Source organism: Salvelinus sp. IW2-2015, linkage group LG3 (assembly GCF_002910315.2).
Source record: "Salvelinus sp. IW2-2015 linkage group LG3, ASM291031v2, whole genome shotgun sequence".
NCBI classification, from domain to species: Eukaryota; Metazoa; Chordata; class Actinopteri; order Salmoniformes; family Salmonidae; genus Salvelinus; species Salvelinus sp. IW2-2015.
Window position 1 is genome coordinate 8927751 of NC_036840.1, and position 21010 is coordinate 8948760.

The following is a 21010-nucleotide window of genomic DNA, read 5'->3' on the forward strand; positions in this document are numbered from 1 at the left end:
TTAACAAGGTACAATGTGACAACACAGAGCTGGTAGGGAGGGAGGTTGGATGTGTGACTGCTACCTGTGACATACTGTGACATACTGTGACATAAACACAATCTGAAACACCTTCCTCTCTGAATACACTGTTTACAAAAGCTGTTCTATTCTACCAAAATAGGTGAGGAGTTTATATACAAAATCTAACTTGGGTCCCAAATGCCACAGATTCCCTATGTAAAGCACTACTTTTCACTACATAGGGAATAGGGTGCCATTCTTCCCATATCACAAACCGTCAGATCCAGTCTTACATCATGTGAATTGTCCTTCAGTTGCACCTGCCTGGACTCCTCTTTCATGACAAGAAATTTATTTGGCTTATACCCTAAAATCAATTACTTTGATAAGATCATCAAAAGWGAAAGATAGCCGAATAGTTACCCTCTGAAGTTAATTGCTTTCATWAAATACGCTKTGAGAGAAGAGGTGTAAGTTGAGCTCATATTTTCAGGATATGGATTGGATGACGTGGCCCATGATGCAAGTGACTTTAATATGCATTATTCAACCTTCCATAGAAAAAACGTGAGATATTCTGCCAGCGGCACTGGGAATRTCACGAGCCATTTTCGACTATCATGACATCATGGTATTTATTTCCAGCATAGCCTACAGAAAATGTTATAATTGATGTTTGTGGAAATAGYCCTAATTCTATTGCATTCATTATCATAATTATAATACATTCCATCACCATCATCATTGATTTGTTTTGTGACGCCCCTCGAGCCACCGGACCAAGCCGGGGCTCTATTTCATCTCCTTTAAAAAAAATAAAAAACGTCAGGAAATCTCTATGTAAACATGGTTTACGTCCGGGCAGCAGTATGCCACGCTTCGGCAAACTCCGCTGCTGTTTCTTCAAGAGGAGAGTAGTAGCCTAGCCTATGAAGAGCAGAAGAAATGTGAGGGATAAATAATACGGAGAGAGAGGAAGAGACGGAGCGGCACAAAGGAGAGAGGAGAGTGTTGTGCGGGAGGGCGAGATAAGAGGGAGATGAGAGGAGATGCAGGCAGTGGCCTAGATGTGCGAATCGTCAAGAGTTGCTCTTTCTGGTTCACTGGATGGAGGCTGCTCTCGCGCAGGGAGGACTATAGAAAATATGGGGATGTTTTATGTGGTTTGTTGAAGGCTACACAGTGAAACGTTACTTTTTCCAGTACGAGTTTTCGTTCATTCGTGTTCAGTATTTTTGTGGCCTACTTTATGTGTGTTTTGGGGAGAAATGGGTCAATAATTTCGAAGCGCGCAAGCAGTAGCGCACAGTCCCACACACTGCCGCGCGTTATGGCTCTCTCTGTCAAACATGGTGTATGAAAATGCACTGAACCTTTCACATTTACACACTGCGAATATATAGTTCACGCCGCTTCCTTCGTCCCCCCCTGTGTGATGACGATGGAAGTGGAAGCTGACAGCGGCAGAGGTATATCAAGGAGGGCTCATGAGAAATGCCCGCGGGCGGTGGAGCGCAACGGCTATGTGAAAACATGTGTCACRCCTCTGTATCAGGACGCGGGCTGCCAGTCGTGGCTGAGACTCYCAGATATATGGAGTTCCCTAKGACTGTCGTCCGCGGTGTGTGTGGGCTCTGTCTCGGTTATTCTTGCTTTGCTGGTCAGATTGGTGGACTGGGACGTGGAGCAGCAGAGTTGCAGCAGTAACAGCAAGAATAACGGCGAGTCTGGATCTCTAGTTCATTTCGTGGCGACCTGTGTGGTGGAACTGTTGTTGAACGTTTGGTACCTGGTGTCCCCCGTCTTCACTCTCGTATGTGCCTTCTTTTGGGTTGGCTTGTACCTGATCCGCTGCGGGGTGCTGATCCGGACCGCCGTGTTTCTGTTGGCAGTGTGTCACTTCGGCGAAGCCGCGGCGCAGTCTCTCCTGCACGGTGCGGAGGACCAGTTGRTGTCGTTCACCGCCACGGTGGTGGTTCTGTCCTGTCTAGCCGTCGGGGCGCTGATGGTGGTCAGACTCGGACAGGGGGTTTCCGTCATCYTCTTCATCAGTATCATCAGAACTGTGTCTCTCATCTCCCTCAACAAGATCCGGGCCAGCTGGAGACCCTACCTGGCGTACCTGGTAGGAGTGCTGGGAGTCCTGCTAGCGAGGTATGCTGACCGGCTCCTGACGGGCTCAGTGCCACTCGGGGCGGGTTGTAGCTACGTGACAGCCGGGAAGGAAGAGAATATCATTCCCGTGTTTAAAAGGCGACGGATGTCCAGTTCAGTGGTCTCTTCAGACATGGCGCACAGTCACAGCAACAGCAAGTCCCACCGAAGGACCTCGCTCCCATGCATTCCACGGGAACAGGTAAAAGCTTAGCTATAATTTMAATGTTTGGCTTTTTTTTCGTTTGGGTTAGAGCAAGGGAATGACACAAAAATGTGCCCACAATTTATGCATTGTGCCCGAATGTATTATGATTAMGACTAGTATTGTTATTATTATTAGGCATATTATTATTACATTAYAGGGTCCTTTGAATTACTTTGCYGGATGCCTCAAAGCTTAGCTTKTTCTCTGACACGTTTTCCTATAGGCTACTCTGAATATAGAACACGTGTGTTTACTTGCGCTGGTTCTATCATGAGCACTTTATCTACGCTATTAAAGGGAAATACTCTCTGCATGCATGTTCCAACCCTGGCTGCCTTTTTCTGTTCTATTGTAATGTAGGCCACTGTTCAAATGGCAAGTATGTGTTTGTGCTTTTGATAAACAACTGTATGCCACTGTCCAGTGGTCCGTATAGGGTATATGCTCTGTGTCCAGTCCATCCATCTAGTGAAGGATTGCTTTGCCCTTCAGGTAGTAAGTCATGCCAGGGTGGGTCACCTGAGACAGAGTCAGGGCTGATAACCAGCCCTCAAACCCGGCCTTTTGTTTGACCTGGCCGGGTGGCTCTGGCTCGGAGGAATGGCTTACACGTCAGCTCACACCAATTTTAAAAGTTTATCAGTAGTTAGAGACTGATATCAAACACATTTCTGCACGGTTTACTGTAACTCATGTTTTTTTTATACGGTAGTTACCAGGAAATGTGTTCTACAGACCGGCTTGAATTTATATGAATAAGAAATTAATCTTAAATGTGAAGGTACACATTCTAGAGTATCTTTTTATTGTATTCAAGTGCATTTACTGACCTTGCCTATTGTTTTATTCAGCCTCGTGCTTTGTTTATTTAATGTCTAAGGACACTGTGTATCCTGAGAAGGGTTTCCTGTCTTTAAGAACAGATTTTGTGCAATGCTGGACTTTTTTTTAATACTACCTGAAATCTTCTTTCATCAWTGAATTGCAATCCAAAGTTAGTACATCTGCTACATTTTAGATGCAGATGTACAAGTGTTGTGRYTGGGYCTCCCCAAGTATACAGCCTTTATAAGCTGTACAACAGAGAAGACATGCTGTACTGCTGGCAACGTTTTGTATCCTCCTCAGCATGTATGATGTGAATGAACACATCCATATGAAGCTGAGGTACTCTAGTATGTCAACCAGACCTGTGGGTAGTGTTCATAATGCWTCATCTCAACTGTGAATTCTACAACAAAGTGAATCAACGACGACTGATCTCATAAATGTTAGATTTGCTGTCGATGATCTTCAAGGGTAAAACTTTCACAACAGCTCTACCTCCTCCACACCTTCTCAGCAGTTACTACTGTGTTGCCTCCCATTGACGTTACGCCCTCTGGTGATAGTTTAGAATAAAACAAAAATAAAAAGGTATCCAAGTTGAGATAATATCCAAGCAGACGTTTTGTGTTGGCAGAAGGCGTGTCCCACTATTAAAGACGAGATACCGGACACTCTTCAAAAGGTTTCACATTTATTTGTCCCAGAGGGAAATTGGTTTTGCAGCGAAGGAGCATAAAAAACAACATTGAACATATAAAATCCACATGGATATCCACAAGGATATTGTACTTTGTACTCAGGATGAGCACGCTGTCCAAAGTCTTAAATATAATGACTTATTTTTAAGTAAGAGGCCCGAGCTGGCCRATAGCTTCATACYGATGTTTAATGCAACTTGTTTAGGCCATGTGTTTTGGTGTTGACTGTTGAGTGACTTTGGGCACATCCCTTTTGAACTGTACACAGTGTGTTAGCGATGGGTCGTCTGATCGAATCATGTTCAATGATGCTGATCAACCTCACTAACAACATACAACGACACGAGGTCTGACAAATTGGCCCCCCTCAGAGGACRTGGTTTCGGGAGCTTTGATACTCAAGAGGCCTTGCGATTGGTCAGGGTGAGTGCTGTGCGGAGTGGCAGGCCAGGCAGCGTGTCCTGTCCTCCACAGGCGTCTCCTTGAAGTGAGTTGCATAAGCCTCTTGAGAGAGAAGGCTAGCTACACCAGGAGAGGCTCGCTGGCTGGATCAAAACAAGTCTGTCTGAAAAACAGGGCCTGGTCGCCGGTCACCAGGGTCACTGTATGTGCTGTACAGTATAGGAAATTATCAAATGTCACCTATGATGGTAGGACATTATTCTGTATTCTCTATAGTGAATGGCTTTTTAGTGCAATGGAAATTGATTCAGGGTATAATTTGAGAAGCAGCCTTATGTTTTTCCCAAGGGTTTAAAAAAAAAACTAATCTTGTGTGTGTGCGTGTGTGTGTGTGCAGCTCTCCTCTGGGTGCAGTTCTCGCTCAACTCAGAGAAGCATAGATTTTCATAAACRTGACCTCCTACAGTATTTATGAGCCAGCCTCCTCTGACTGCCTGCCAGAATGTGTTCTTGCTTTACATTGCAGCATCAAACAGCTCCAAGAAGTCCTCCACTGCTACTTCAAACTCTCCTGTCTCCATTGTGTTGCTCAATGTAGCCATAATGTCACGTTTACGATGCGTTTATAAATGTGTAAGGTAGGCTTTATGAACATTCAGTTCTTAGTAAATCATTACCATCTGTATAATATAGCATGTATAGTTTGAGGAAGACATTGTAATGTCAGATGAAACCGTTTCAGATAGATTGCTGCTTCATAAATAGCTTTTTAATGAATTCTAGGGGATTTCTTAGAGTTAGAGCACTTCTAATAACATATCATGATATAAATCTCCTTTTAGACTGAGTGGATGCAGAGACAGTGTGAGTAGCTCTGTGGCAGCGCTGCAGRGGACTAGCTAGCTGCAAAAGTTGTTTGTGTTTTAGCAGAGGCTTCTAGAGGGATATGATTCYAGGAAATAGCCTTTTCTAGTGAGTTTGGGGCGGATACAGTCCAAACGTTGGCTCAGGAATAGAGAAGTTGTAAGTAGGYCATTTAAAAATTCAATTTTATGAGATTAGTTTCTGCCTTGGTTCTCCTTCTCATTTTCCCCACCCACACACACAGAGGACTGTATATTATACAATGCCATACATTATAACAATGCTTCTGCTAAAATAGTTGAATGTTTGAAAAATAGTTGGGGAATGGGGCTCCACCAGTCCAAGCAGTTCTGAATTTTGTTCAATTTTCGAACTGTATATTACCTAATTATCAAACGTCTTAATATTTCTATGCCACAGCGAGAGAGAGAGAGGGAATGACAGAGAGAGAGAGAATGACAGATAGAGAGAGAAAGGAAAGAGAGAGAGGGTGTGATTCAGTTAAATTTGAAGGAGAAAAGGGTGCAGCGAGAATCTATTTGAGGGAAACACTATTCTCTCAATGACGCACATTCATTCCCACAGAGACCCACCACATTACGCTCTGTGCCATAGATTCCTGAATTTCTGTGCCACTGATACAAGGTTAGTAGGCTGGACTATTCTATCTGCCCTCATAGGTTTAGACTATAGTCCCCAAAAGGGCCTYGATCATGTACAGATGTAGGATCTTATTTTGATCCCCCTGTTGCAGGAGAACGTTGTAAAGCTTGTAATGTATTTGAGGTTTAAAAAGGCTTCTGAAATTTGTAGATCTCAATTTGAAATTCCAGACTTGATTTTCCCTTAAGAAAAATGTATCAACCCCTACAAAAATGTACATGAATTATAATCCACATAATAATTCACATTTCCTGTTGCTGCAGGATTATTTTCATGCTGTAGCAATCTGGCTCAAATTAAGATCCTACATCTGTACAAAAACAGATTAACTTAGAACCGGTTTGTACTTAACGTAGTGGCTTCTTGTGTGTGTGTCGCAGCTCGGCCGCTCACTCACCAACAAGATAAGCTTGGCCGTGCCGAGCTTGTGTGTGTGTTGAGCATATTCCTCTACATGTTGTCATAGTGTACATTCACCTGTTTTCATCTTGTCGGAAGCAGAGAGGGTGTCTTTTCTACCTGATGACTAGACATGCTGAATGTTGACTTTATTAGTCTGCCTAGCCCTCTCTGTTTAATTGAGCTTGTCTGTGTGTGAATGGACAGAGGGATCTTTTACACACACACACACACACACAAGCTCAGCACGGCCAACCTTATTTTGGTTGTGAGTGAGAGGAGCCTAGCTGCGACTGTGAGAGGGCGTCCGAGGAATGTGTAGCTTCAGCTGTTTGATGGGGCCGCCGGCTGCCAAACCTCATTCATATAAAAAACAAAACAGCGCTGCACAGCGACCCAAGTCTCAGAGAACAGCACCACCAGTACACGGTCCTGGAGAGGAAGAGGTATGTGTGTGTATAGAGGTATAGAGAGATGCAGGGGAAGAAGAGAGTGGGAGGGAGATGCAGAGAGGGAGCGACAAAGGAAGATGTAGATTGATAGACAGAGGCAGGGGTAAAGGATAGGAGAGGTAAAGAAAGGTAGACAGTGAGCAAGAGAAGAGAGAGCCGTGGCCTTTTGTCACCAGGTGTGCAGCTGTAGCTCTTATGAAGAAAAAAAGAATGAATGGACCCCTCATTCAGGCCAGAGGTAGGTGGAGAAGGAGGGAGGAATGGACGGCAGAGAGCAAGTGGGGAAGAGAAGGATGGGGATGGAGAGTGGTGAAAGACGTGAGAGAGATGGAGAGAAAGGGAGGAGGGAGAACAGTTTCCTGCCAAGTCTACCAAAGATGTCAGTCGTAACAGGACAACAGCCTAGCTGGCCTGTGAAACCTCACCACTGTTCTTATAAACACACCACAGCGCCGCTCTGCTCACCAAAACACTAACAGACASCACACTCAAATACTAACACACACTCACTCCAAACACTTAAACATTTCTACAGTTTCTGCCGCGGCTGCCAAGGCAGTGTCTCCTATATAGGCAATGGTTCTTTTCCACGTACTTGTTTTTTTCTATCCAGTACCTGAAGGTACATTAGGATTGAAGTTGTTTTCTCTTTCCATTCACTAGTGAAACATAGCAGATGCCTGCATAGTCTCACAGTAGCCTATGAAAAGCCAGTATTGTGTCGGGAGTTAGAGACCAGAGTCATCCCAAAGAGAGATTCTGCCTCCGGTTGTCACAGTCTGACTTATCCTCCTCATTAGGAGTTCATTATCAGCCTCACGTCAACATCACTCACATGTGAAACAGGAGGGATGGGATGTGTCTGTATGCTTGCCTGGGCAGCTGAGTGTGTGGTCCACGTATGTGTTCATGCATGATTGTGAAGGCGCGTTTGTGTGTGTGTCCACATATGTGTGCGTCAGTACCATACTGGTTTGCCCACATTACGGTTTGTGTGTGCCTACGCAAGGTGTGTGCAAAATGTGTATGCATAATTGTGTACCCACATGTGGATGTGTGCTTGTGCATCTGTGTGCGTTTTTGAGAATTTGTGTGTATGAGTGTACCAGCAAGAGAGAGAGAAAGCTCGAGCCCCAACTAGCTAACTAGCTGTAGCTGTAGGGCTACTTAGCCCACTGCTGAGAGGCAGCTTGTTTTTTTAACCTGGACTGGCCGCTGCCCAGATCCCATCTCCCCCGCTCCTTGCTCCCTACCCCCTCCTCCTCTCTCCCCTGCTCCCCTATCCCTGCTCCCAACTTCCTACTCCCCTCACCCTGCTAGCCTCTCCTCTCTCCCCTCTCCCCTCAACGTGCTCCCCTCTCCCCATATACAGAGTGGCTACCCTGCTGGCCAGCCATATGAGCCCCTGGCCCCAGACAAGGAGCGTACTGTTACCCACTCAATGGTGTGTTTTAGTTTGAAAATATGCCCGGCAGATGGGGAGGGGGGGGGGAAGAAAGCCAGCCTTTAACAGAAACCAGGTCTGTACATCTGTTTGTCCGTCTGAAAACGAGTGAGAGCCAGGGAGGGAGAGGCTGGAGAGAAAAAGGTTGAAGGATTTTGGTGCAGGGTTTGTTTTCTCTGAGTCTATTTTAATTAGAGAGAGAAGTGGGTTAAATGCTGCCGTGCAACACAGCACAGCACAATGCCATGTTCAGGAGGAGAGGCGTGGAGTCTCAGTCAGCGTACGAGGAGGTGGACTGATGCATGGTCAGATTTTTTGTTGTTGAAACGGGGGCGTTTATTAAAATGATTATGCAACGGGTGTTTTTCTCTGTTCATTGGAGGGGACAGACAGCTAATGTGATCAATTGTGTGAATTCCGATGAATCATAAGTGTAATGATAAAATATGATAGATTTCTCTAAATGTCTACAATAGCGTCCTGTTATAATGGCTCAAGCCCCTATATCAGCAGCATTGGAGAACTGTCCTTGAAGAAGTTCAGGAACTACGTCTTATAACGATGGGGAGTCCTCATCAAACCATGGAGGAGTCTCATAAACATGGGGAGTCCTCATAAACCATGGAGGAGTCCATAAACTGGGAGGTCTCATAAACATGGAGGAGTCTATAAAACATGGAGGATCTATAATCCATGGAGGAGTCCTCATAAACCATGGAGGAGTCCTCATAAACCATAGAGGAGTCCTCATAAACCATAGCTCCTGTCCACCGATCACGTCACTGTGGTTGATTACTATGGCCCAGTTGAACATGCAGCGTTATTGGGTTCGGTGTGTGTGTTTGAGCGATGAGTGTTTATAAATGTTCATACTGTATAACCAGGTCTTTATTGTAAAATATAATTCGTTCTCATTGGCTTACCTGGCCAAATAAAGGTTTGAAAAATTGACATTGCAGATTGTTGATGCGTCGGAATAAAATCTCATGCATTTCTTAATTGAGCTTTCTGTGGACCAAGAGGGTTCCAGGCTAGCCCTCTGAGTTGCCCAGTGCTTCTGTGTTGTCATCAGTCTGCTGGGCGGCAGTGTTTGCCCTGCCTGACCCCTGCCTCCCTCCCTGCCTCCTCTAAGGCTCCACAGTGCCTGGTGCTGTGGTTGTCTATCAGGTAATTGCCAGCGTAATTGCATCACATGCAGCTGGTAGTGTTTTTTCACTTCCATTACTCTCCTTGCTTGTGTAATGCTGCTTTTACGCACAACACAATGGAGACGTGCGCAATGCAGTGAATTGCACGAAGCTGTCTGTTCCTGGAGCCAAAGAGAACCTGCTGCTAGGTTGGATCAGATCTTTATCATGAGAAATGGGTCTGGGATTGGATAGGGACAGTAGGCTKCTTTCCTGTTTCTGCTTAAGCCAAGAAGTTGTCTTGTTTTGGCAAGGCAACAATGTACTAGMATTGGATGCAGATGTCTTGGAACTYTTAATGAGTCATAAGTTAGCTCAGCTTAGCTCAGCTTGTATGGATGAAGGGATATTGCTCAGATGCATCATCTTAAAAACATTGAATAGTATATAGGTAAACTTTGATGGTTTTCTTAACGGAAGCTGTTTTGGCCCTGGATATCTTTAAGGTCATGGGTTCTAACTATTTCTGTGGACGCAAAAGGATAGAAATGTTTGCTAATTTATTACAAATAAAAAAACTGCTACCACATTTACATAAGTATTCAGACCCTTTACTCAGTACTTTGCTGAAGCACCTTTGGCAGCGATTACAGCCTAGAGTATTCTTGGGTATGACGCTTGGCACACCTGTATTTGGGGAGTTTCTCCCATTCTTCTCTACAGATCCTCTCAAACTTTGTCAGGTTGGATAGCTGCACAGCTATTTTCAGGTCTCTCCAGAGATGTTCAACCGGGTTCAAGTCCGTGCTCTYGCTGGGGCACTCAAGGACATTCAGAGACTTGTCCCAAAGCCACTTCTGTGTTGTCTTGGCTGTGTGCTTAGGTTCYTTTTCCTGTTGGAAGGTGAACCTTCATCCCAGTCTGAGGTCCTGTTTTTCCGGTTTTCATCAAGGATTTCTCGATACTTTACTCCATTKATCTTTCCCTCAATCCTGACTAGTCTCCCAGTCCTTGCTTCAGAAAAACATCCCCAKAGCATGATGCTGCCACCACCACCATGCTTCACCGWAGGGATGGTGCCAGATTTCCTCCAGATGTGAGTTCATACTTGGTTTCATCAGACCAGAGAATTTTGTTTCTCATGTCCAAGTGGGCTGTCATGTGCCTTTTACTGAGGAGRGGCTTTCGTCTGGCCACTCTACCATAAAGGCCTGATTAGTGGAGTGCTCCACAGATGGTTGTCCTTCTGGAAGGTTCTCTTATCTCCACAGAGGAACTCTGGAACTCTGTCAGAGTGACCATCGGGTTCTTGGTCACCTCCCCGAACAAGGCCCTTCTCCCCCGATTGCTCAGTTTGGACGGGTGGCCAGCTCTAGGAAGAGTCTTGGTAGTTCCAAACTTCTTCCATTTAAGAATGATGGGGACCAATGTGTTCTTGGGGACCTTCAATGCTGCAGAACGTTTTTGGTACCCTTCCCCAGATCTGTGCCTCGACACAATCCTGTCTCGGAGCTCTACGGACATTTCCTTCTATCTCATGGCTTGGTTTTAGCTCTGACATGCACTGTCAACTGTGGGACCTTATATAGACAGGTGTGTGCCTTTCCAAATCATGTCCAATCAATTGAATGTACCACAGGTGGACTCCAATCAAGTTTTAGAAACATGTCAAGGATGACAATTAATTTTTAAAAAATTAAATCAATTTTAAAATAAGGCTGTAACTTAACAAAATGTGGAAAAAGGGAAGGGGTCTGAATACTTTCCGAATGCGCTGTACATGTACAGTGCCTTCAGAAAGTATTCATACCCTTTGACTTATTCCACATTTTGTTGTGTTACAGCCTGAATTTAAAAAATGATGAACTTTTTTTCCCCCTCAACCATCTACACACAATACCCCATAATGACAAAGTGAAAGATGTTTTTTGAAATTTTWGCAAATGTATTGAAAATGAAATACAGAAATGTTGAATTCACATAATTATTCACACCCCTCAGTCAATACATGTTAGCATCACCTTTGGCAGTGATTACAGCTGTGCGTCTTTCAGGGTAAGTCTCTAAGYGCTTGYCACACCTGGATTGTACAATATTTGCACATTATAKTTTTTTTAATTCTTCAAGCTCTGTCAGGTTGTTTGTTGGTCATTGCTAGACAGCCATTTTGAAGTCTTTCCATAGATGTTCAAGCCAATTTAAGTCAAAACTGTAACTAGGCCACTCAGGAATATTCAAGGTCGTCTTGGTAAGCAACTTTACAACTCCAGTGTATATTTAGCTGTGTGTTTTAGGTTATTGTCCTGCTGATAAGGGAATTTCTCTCCCAGTGTCTGGTGGAAAGCAGACTGGACCAGGTTTTCCTCTAGGATTTTYCCTGTGCTTAGCTCTATTTAATTAATTTTTATCATAAAAAACTCCCTAGTCTTTTCCAATGACAAATATACCCATAACAAGATGCAGCCACCACCATGCTTGAAAATATGAAGACTGGTACTCAGTGATGTGTTGTGTTGGGTTTGTTCCAAACATAACYCTTTGTATTCAGGAAATAAAGTWAATTTCTTTGCCGTTTATTTTTWATTTTTAATCCCATGTCCCCGTCCCCGCAGGAGYCCTTTTGTTAGGCCGTCATTGTAAATAAGAATTTGTTCTTAACTGACTTGCCTAGTTAAATAAAGGTTTAATAAAACATTTAAATAAAATAGTGCCTTATTGCAAACAGGATACATGTTTTGGAATATTTTTTATTCTATACAGGCTTCTTTCTTTTCACTCTGTCATTTAGGTTAGTATTGTGGCGTAATTACAATGTTGTTGACCCATTCCCCATATCACAGCCAATAAACTCTGTANGAGGAGTCCTCATAAACCATGGAGGAGTCCTCATAAACCATGGAGGAGTCCTCATAAACCATAGAGGAGTCCTCATAAACCATAGCTCCTGTCCACCGATCACGTCACTGTGGTTGATTACTATGGCCCAGTTGAACATGCAGCGTTATTGGGTTCGGTGTGTGTGTTTGAGCGATGAGTGTTTATAAATGTTCATACTGTATAACCAGGTCTTTATTGTAAAATATAATTCGTTCTCATTGGCTTACCTGGCCAAATAAAGGTTTGAAAAATTGACATTGCAGATTGTTGATGCGTCGGAATAAAATCTCATGCATTTCTTAATTGAGCTTTCTGTGGACCAAGAGGGTTCCAGGCTAGCCCTCTGAGTTGCCCAGTGCTTCTGTGTTGTCATCAGTCTGCTGGGCGGCAGTGTTTGCCCTGCCTGACCCCTGCCTCCCTCCCTGCCTCCTCTAAGGCTCCACAGTGCCTGGTGCTGTGGTTGTCTATCAGGTAATTGCCAGCGTAATTGCATCACATGCAGCTGGTAGTGTTTTTTCACTTCCATTACTCTCCTTGCTTGTGTAATGCTGCTTTTACGCACAACACAATGGAGACGTGCGCAATGCAGTGAATTGCACGAAGCTGTCTGTTCCTGGAGCCAAAGAGAACCTGCTGCTAGGTTGGATCAGATCTTTATCATGAGAAATGGGTCTGGGATTGGATAGGGACAGTAGGCTKCTTTCCTGTTTCTGCTTAAGCCAAGAAGTTGTCTTGTTTTGGCAAGGCAACAATGTACTAGMATTGGATGCAGATGTCTTGGAACTYTTAATGAGTCATAAGTTAGCTCAGCTTAGCTCAGCTTGTATGGATGAAGGGATATTGCTCAGATGCATCATCTTAAAAACATTGAATAGTATATAGGTAAACTTTGATGGTTTTCTTAACGGAAGCTGTTTTGGCCCTGGATATCTTTAAGGTCATGGGTTCTAACTATTTCTGTGGACGCAAAAGGATAGAAATGTTTGCTAATTTATTACAAATAAAAAAACTGCTACCACATTTACATAAGTATTCAGACCCTTTACTCAGTACTTTGCTGAAGCACCTTTGGCAGCGATTACAGCCTAGAGTATTCTTGGGTATGACGCTTGGCACACCTGTATTTGGGGAGTTTCTCCCATTCTTCTCTACAGATCCTCTCAAACTTTGTCAGGTTGGATAGCTGCACAGCTATTTTCAGGTCTCTCCAGAGATGTTCAACCGGGTTCAAGTCCGTGCTCTYGCTGGGGCACTCAAGGACATTCAGAGACTTGTCCCAAAGCCACTTCTGTGTTGTCTTGGCTGTGTGCTTAGGTTCYTTTTCCTGTTGGAAGGTGAACCTTCATCCCAGTCTGAGGTCCTGTTTTTCCGGTTTTCATCAAGGATTTCTCGATACTTTACTCCATTKATCTTTCCCTCAATCCTGACTAGTCTCCCAGTCCTTGCTTCAGAAAAACATCCCCAKAGCATGATGCTGCCACCACCACCATGCTTCACCGWAGGGATGGTGCCAGATTTCCTCCAGATGTGAGTTCATACTTGGTTTCATCAGACCAGAGAATTTTGTTTCTCATGTCCAAGTGGGCTGTCATGTGCCTTTTACTGAGGAGRGGCTTTCGTCTGGCCACTCTACCATAAAGGCCTGATTAGTGGAGTGCTCCACAGATGGTTGTCCTTCTGGAAGGTTCTCTTATCTCCACAGAGGAACTCTGGAACTCTGTCAGAGTGACCATCGGGTTCTTGGTCACCTCCCCGAACAAGGCCCTTCTCCCCCGATTGCTCAGTTTGGACGGGTGGCCAGCTCTAGGAAGAGTCTTGGTAGTTCCAAACTTCTTCCATTTAAGAATGATGGGGACCAATGTGTTCTTGGGGACCTTCAATGCTGCAGAACGTTTTTGGTACCCTTCCCCAGATCTGTGCCTCGACACAATCCTGTCTCGGAGCTCTACGGACATTTCCTTCTATCTCATGGCTTGGTTTTAGCTCTGACATGCACTGTCAACTGTGGGACCTTATATAGACAGGTGTGTGCCTTTCCAAATCATGTCCAATCAATTGAATTTAACCACGCGTGGACTCCAATCAAGTTTTAAAAACATGTCAAGATGACACAATTAATTTTAAAAAAATTAAACTCAATTTTAAATAAGGCTGTAACTTACACAAAATCTGAAAAGGAAGGGTTCTGAATACTTTCCGAATGCGCTGTACATGTACAGTGCTCTTCAGAAAGTATTCATCACCCTTTGACTTATTCCACATTTTGTTTGTGGTTACAGCCTGAATTTAAAAAATGATGAAACTTTTTTTTCCCCCTCAACCATCTACACACATACCCATAATGACAAGTGAAAGATAGTTTTTGAAATTTTTGCAAATGTTTGAAAATAAATACAGAAGTGTTGAATTCACATATATTGCTACACCCCTCAGTCAATACATGTTAGCATCAAACCTTTGGCAGTGATTACATGCTGTGCGTCTTTCAGGTAAGGTCTCTAGAGCTGGACACACCTGGATGTACAATATTTGCACATTATAATTTTTTTAATTCTTCAAGCTCTGTCAGGTTGTTTTGTTTGGTCTTGCTAGACAGCCATTTGAAGTCTTTCCATAGATGTTCAAGCCATTTAAGTCAAAACTGAACTAGCACTCAGGAATATTCAAGGTCGTCTTGGTAACAATTTTACAACTCCAGTGTATATTTTAGCTGTGTGTTTTAGTGTATTGTCCTGCTGATAAGGAATTTCTCTCCCAGTGTCTGTGGAAAAGCAGACTGCCCAGTTTTCCTCTAGGATTTTACGTGTGCTTAGCTCTATTTAATTAATTTTTTCATAAAACACTCCCTATCTTTTCCAATGACAAATATACCCATAACAAGATGCAGCCACCACCATGCTTGAAAAATATGAAGACTGGTACTCTGATGTGTTGTGTGGGTTTGTCCAACATAACATGATTGTATTCAGGAAATAAGTAATTTCTTTGCCGTTTATTTTTAATTTATTAATCCCATGTCCGCCTCCGCAGGAGGCTTTTGTTAGGCCGTCATTGTAAATAAGAATTTGTTCTTAACTGACTTGCCTAGTTAAATAAAGGTTTATAAAACATTTAAATAAATAGTGCCTTATTGCAAACAGGATACATGTGTTTGGAATATTTTTTATTTCATACAGGTTTCTTTCTTTCACTCTGTCATTTAGGTAGCCATTGTTGGGTAATTACACTTGTTTGCCCATTCCCCATATCACAAGCCCATAACTTGTAACTGTTTCAAAGTCACCATTGGCCTTCGTGTAAAATACTGAGCGGTTCCTTCCTCTCTGCAATGACTGTGGGAAAGTGTGGTTATTATGTTGTGCTGCGTGGTAGTGATACACCATCCAACTTCTCTGGTTTATTGTCGTTTTTTGTTTTTTGTGTAATTAAAAACAGTACTTATATGTGTGGGGTACTGAGATGAGTGTAAACATAGTCCATATTATTGCCCACACAGGGAAGTCCATGCATCGATTTATTAGTGACTTGTTAAGACACTTTTTATCTTCTGAACTTATTTAAGGCTTGCCACCTAACAAGGGGTTGAACTACTTAATAGACTCAAGACATTTCAGCTTTTAATTTTTTATGATTTATTGTAAAAAGTTTTTACATCATTATGGGGTAGGCCCGTGACACAAAACTCAACTGGACGTATTTTAAATTCAGTCTGTAACACAACAAAATGTGGGTAAGAGTCAAGGATGTGAATACTTTCTGAAGACACTGTATGTGTTGTGATGCGAGGCCTGAAATGCACAGAGTGAAGTAGAGAAGAGCACTAAGCACGATGTGCTGTTCACTCTTGCCTATCCTCCAGCCTGCAGACCTGCCTCCCGACCTGCTATCCAGCCTATCCCCCAGCCTGCCAGACCTGCTCTGTTCTGTGTTGTTGGAGAATATTATTCCCTGTATCTGGTGGTAATTTTGTGTACTCCAAGTCAAGGCATTCTGAAACACGGCGTATGCAGGGACTGAATACAGTGACTGAGAGGGCTTGAAGATGACCTCATCATGCTGGTGAACATTAGCCTTTTTATATTTGTTTGTTTTTATTTGCCACACACTGCATTCCTCAGCTTTTATTCAACTGGATATGTTTTATGAGGCCAAAGGGATAAACTAGATTAACATTTTTTTTTTGCCAGGTTTTCTCAACGCGGAGTAGCTACGTGTCGGTTGTTTGGTGTGGAGGATGGGGGGGGTGCGTTGCATCCTCAGGTGTGTCCCAGCTGCCACACACACACACACACACAAACAACCCTCCCACTTAAAATTCATTCCCGTCAGAAGGCCAATGGGTTCCAGAGCAAGGAGAGTCGTCTTTAAAACCCAGGCCAGATGAATGCTCTGCAATAACAATTGTGTGTGTGTGTGTGTGTGTGTGAGAGAGAGAGAGATGGCTGACTGGTGGCTCGTTACCTCAGCTGCTGGGCTGATGACGCTGTGCAGAATTTGCTTATAAATGCAAAATAACAAAAACTTGGGACAACACAGCATGTCTATTTGTGTGTATCACACAGAGAGAGGGAGTGTGTGTGTGTGTGTGTGTGTGATGTACTGTGTGAACAGTAAACACTTTACAAGTGTGTTACGTGTGACAGAGGGAGCTTGCGAGTCCGGCTAGGGGTGTGAAAAGGAAAGTGGGAATGTGACATTTTGTGAAGGGAGGTGTCACTGTTCCAAGACCCTGAGCTGGAGAGATCCCCAGAACCCCATCCTACTCCTCTTTCTCCTCCTTTCTCTGAGGTGACGATGACACTTCCATGACACTAAGGTACAGTACCTGTTGTCTGAGCAGCAAGAGGTCTCTGGCAGTGATGACACAGGGTAACGTGTTAACTCTAGTGACACAGGGTAACGTGTTAACTCTAGTGACACAGGGAGATGGGGACTGATATGAAATTAAGAGCCAACCATCTCTCCCCCTTGCCTTCAACCAGAGTAGGAAAGGCCCTGTACCAACCCACATAAACTGCACTGGTCATTACATAAGACCCAATGTCCTGTCCCTCTACATCTCACTCTGCATGCGAAGCTGTAGATTTGTGTCTCTCTCTAACTCACTCTCTAACTCTCTCTCTAACTCTCTCTCTAACTCTCTCTCTCAGTCCATCTTTCAGAGGACAGATGCCAGGTGTCCTCTGAAAGATGGAGTTAGAGAGGGAGTGGTGTCCTCAGCTGTTACGTAAGGCAGATCTCTGTGTGTGTGTGTGTGTGTGTGCTCGCACGCATTCATTTTGGCCTGATTTGCCCGATGTGTCTGTGATGGAACGGGCCATCATGTGGTGCTGGGGTGGAGGATGGTCGTTTGTGTTTAGAAATACACTCTTTATACTCATGCTTCTCAAAGTACTGAAAGCCCGTGTCCTGGGCCGTAACTTTGTTCACGGTCCCTCCCTGCCACCCCCACAGGAGACCCACATAGTTGGCAGATCCATCCACCTGACCTGTGCTTCATGCTACCCACTTTAGCTACCTTCTTCATCTGTGCTTTAGCTGTGTGCAAAAGCATTTATCCATAAATCCTATCTACAAGGTTTATCCTGTAGTCTATTTTATTACCACTACTGCTCTGATCTTATCAGAAAGGATGATTTGATGATATAAATATACACTGTCAATACATCTCGTTAGTCAGAACATTAGGCTAATCCAATCACTTAGTAGGTCCCCGGGCCTGGGAGGGCTCATCGTAGGGCATGTACTGGAGAGTTGGCTTTGACACCATCGCCCCATCTGCAGGTAGGATGTTCAGCCACCAAATTCAATGCCTCTCAAATTGGTTTGGATGAAATTGTTTTCGAATACTTATTGTGTCTGTCTGTCTGACTGATGTAAGCTTTGTCCGTTAGATGAGTAAGTTCACTGGTCTGGTCTGCTGTTAGACTCCATTGCTCAGTAAAAACGGTGTTACCAAGCTCTCTAAATAATGAAGGAGCCATAAAAGAGCATCGTTCTCTCATAAACAAAGAGAAAGCTCTTTTCATCTCTTGACAAGTAAAAGGGGGACATTTGCTCTTTGCAGCTGTTGGTTTATGTTTCATGTCCAGCTCCGAGGCAGAACACACACACACCGCTCTCGTCCCTCCCTCGTTTTCTGCCCATCTGACATTTCAAACAGACGTGCAGAAGAGCGTACAAGGCAGGCGGGCAGCCAACGGGAGGGCTGGCCTGGTCAAATAAACACAGGAGCAGTGACACTAGTAATCCCTACCAGACCTGCAAAACACACTCTGTGTGTGTGTGTGTGTGTGTGTGTGTGTGTGTGTTCATGGCTCGAGTCATGATCGACATATGCACCCAGGCGATTTGTCCTGCCTCCGTGGGTTAAACAGTGGTCCCAGAGGTTGTCAGGTTGGATAACCAGCTGTAGTTAACCACTGCCTTTCACCCTGTAATGTCAAGCATAGTGTGTGCATCCCTATGGGAAGCAGAACAAGGTGGTCCAAAATGCCGCGCGCTGTGGTGGGCTATCATACTGGAGCATATCCTAGCTTGACGTGTGCCGAGATGTTTGAGCCTATTTAGGTGATCACTTGGGCCCACCGGGTTGGTGTTCCACTCTGGTTGACTCGTGGTTGTTATGGTTGTCTGTGTGGTTGGAGTTTACGTTCTGCTAATGTTGAACACTGAACACTGACAAGCGTCAAACCATCACCCAATCCAACAAGCAACACACTTCGCACTTTCATACCCTTCAAAGGAGACACCTCTCACACTTTCTTTATCCTTAGTTACCTCTCTCTGAACTCCTCTCTCTTCTCTCCGTCTCTCTCTCTCTCTCTCTCTCCGTCTTTGTCTTCTCGTTTGTCTCTCCATCTCCTCTTCTCTTTTTTGCTGTTTGTGCTGTGGGAAGACATTGTGAGAGGCAAGGAGCGTCATCGTTAGTGCTCTTCTGTGAACAGACCAGGGGACAGACCACGGCTCTGACGTCTGTACGGGCCATTAGGAGGAACACACACAGAACACACACACCATCGCTTTCCTCACACACACACACAGAACACACAAACACACACAAACACACACACAATCGTCAAGATCATGTGGTTAGCTGTGCTGTTTGCACGGTGGGCCTGTTACTGTCTGTGTTTATGTCAGTGTGGTCCTCCAGGCATGATGCTCTCTCGTCCATTCACCAGCCATTCACTGTTTCCTCCAGCCATCCAGTCACTCCTAATTCCTCTCTCTCTCCTTCTCTTTCCCCCCCTCTCTATTCTTCCCCTTTCCTCTCATTCTCTCTCTTCCTCTATCCCCCTCTCTCGTTTATCCCCCCTCTCCTCTCTTTCTCTGTCTCCCCCTCCCCCTCTCCCTCCGCTCCAGCTTCAGGGCAGAAGCCCTCTTATATTGGATAGTGTGTTGTGATGGGCGTGGGGCGTCTGGGGGGGTATACGGAAGCAAAGGATTAGGGGAGGTTCAGTCCTAGAAAAGCTGTTAATCAGGGGTTGGAACCGGTTCAGGAACAGAACCGAAAAACCGGAAATAACGTAATTCTAGGAACAGAATCAGAACCCGAAAATGATCACAGCGCCTTCGGAAAGTATTCAGACACCTTGACTTTCTCCCACAGTTACGGTACAGCCTTATTCTAAAATGGATTAAATTCCCTTCAAATGACACACAATACCCCATAATGACAAAGTGAAAATGTGTTGTAGAAAATGTGTGCACATTAAAATATAAACAGAAAATCTATTTACAAAGTATCAGACCCTTTGCATGAGACCGATATTGAGGCAGGTGCATCTGTCCATTAACATCCTGGAGATGTTATTAAACTATTGGAGGCCACCTGTGGTAAAACAATTGATTGGACATGATTGGAAAGGCACACACCTGTGCCAAATAGGTCAAGATGACAGTGCATGTCAGAGCAAAAACCAAGCCATGAGGCGAAATATTGTGCCGGAAGCTCCGAGACATGATGTATCGAGCACAAGCGGGAAGGGACCAAAAAAAGTCTGCAGCATGAAGAACACAGGTGGGAACTCACCAAGACCTTCTTATGGCGACTGCCAGCTTAAAACTGAGCAATCAGGGAAGAAGGGCTTTGGTCAGGGAGGTGACCAAGAACCCGATGATCACTCTGACAGAGCTCCACAGTTCCTCTGTGGAGATGGGAGAACCTTCCAGAAGGACAACCATCTCTGCAGCACTCCACCAATCAGGCCTTTATGGTAGTGGGGSGGTGGAAGCCACTCCTCAGTAAAAGGCACATGACAGACCGCTTGGAGTTTACCAAAAGGCATCAAATGGACTCGCAGACTATATTAGAAACAAGATTATCTTGTCTGATGAAACCGAGATTGAACTCTTTGGCCTGAATGCCAAGCGTCACATCTGGAGGAAACCTGAAGCATGGGGGTGGCAGAATCATGCTTTGGGGATGTTTTTCAGCTGCAGGAACTGGGAGACTAGTCAAGATCGAGGAAAAGATGAACGGAGCAAAGTACAGAAAGATCGTTGATGAAAACCTGCTCTAGAGTGCTCAGTAACTCAGACTGGGGCGAAGGTTCACCTTCCAACAGGACAACGACTCTAAACACACAGCCAAGACAACACAGGAGTCTCTGAATGTCCTTGAGTGGCACAGCCAGAGCCCGGACTTGAACCCAATCGAACATCTCTGYAGAAATCGGAAAATAGCTGTGCTGCAACACTCCCCATCCAACCTGACAGAGCTTTYGAGGATCTGCAGAGAAGAATAGGACGAACTCCCCAAATACAGATGTACCAAGCTTGTAGTGTCAAACCCAAAAAGACTCGAGGCTGTAATCGCTGCCAAAGGTACTTCAACAAAGTACTGAGTAAAGGGTCTGAATATTTTTTTATTTGTAATACATTTTCTA

General features: G+C 44.4%; 1 protein-coding gene across 1 annotated transcript in view; it reads left to right on the forward strand.

Annotated features, from left to right (window-relative positions):
* The first annotated feature begins 929 nt into the window (after positions 1–929).
* LOC111950196 (cGMP-inhibited 3',5'-cyclic phosphodiesterase 3A-like) overlaps positions 930–21010 on the forward strand; it is an 89140-nt gene continuing 69059 nt past the window's right edge. The window contains exon 1 of the mRNA XM_023967607.2: positions 930–2359. Coding sequence (XP_023823375.1) covers positions 1439–2359 — 921 coding nt within the window. The 5' untranslated portion in view covers positions 930–1438. The remainder of the gene's footprint in view (positions 2360–21010) is intronic.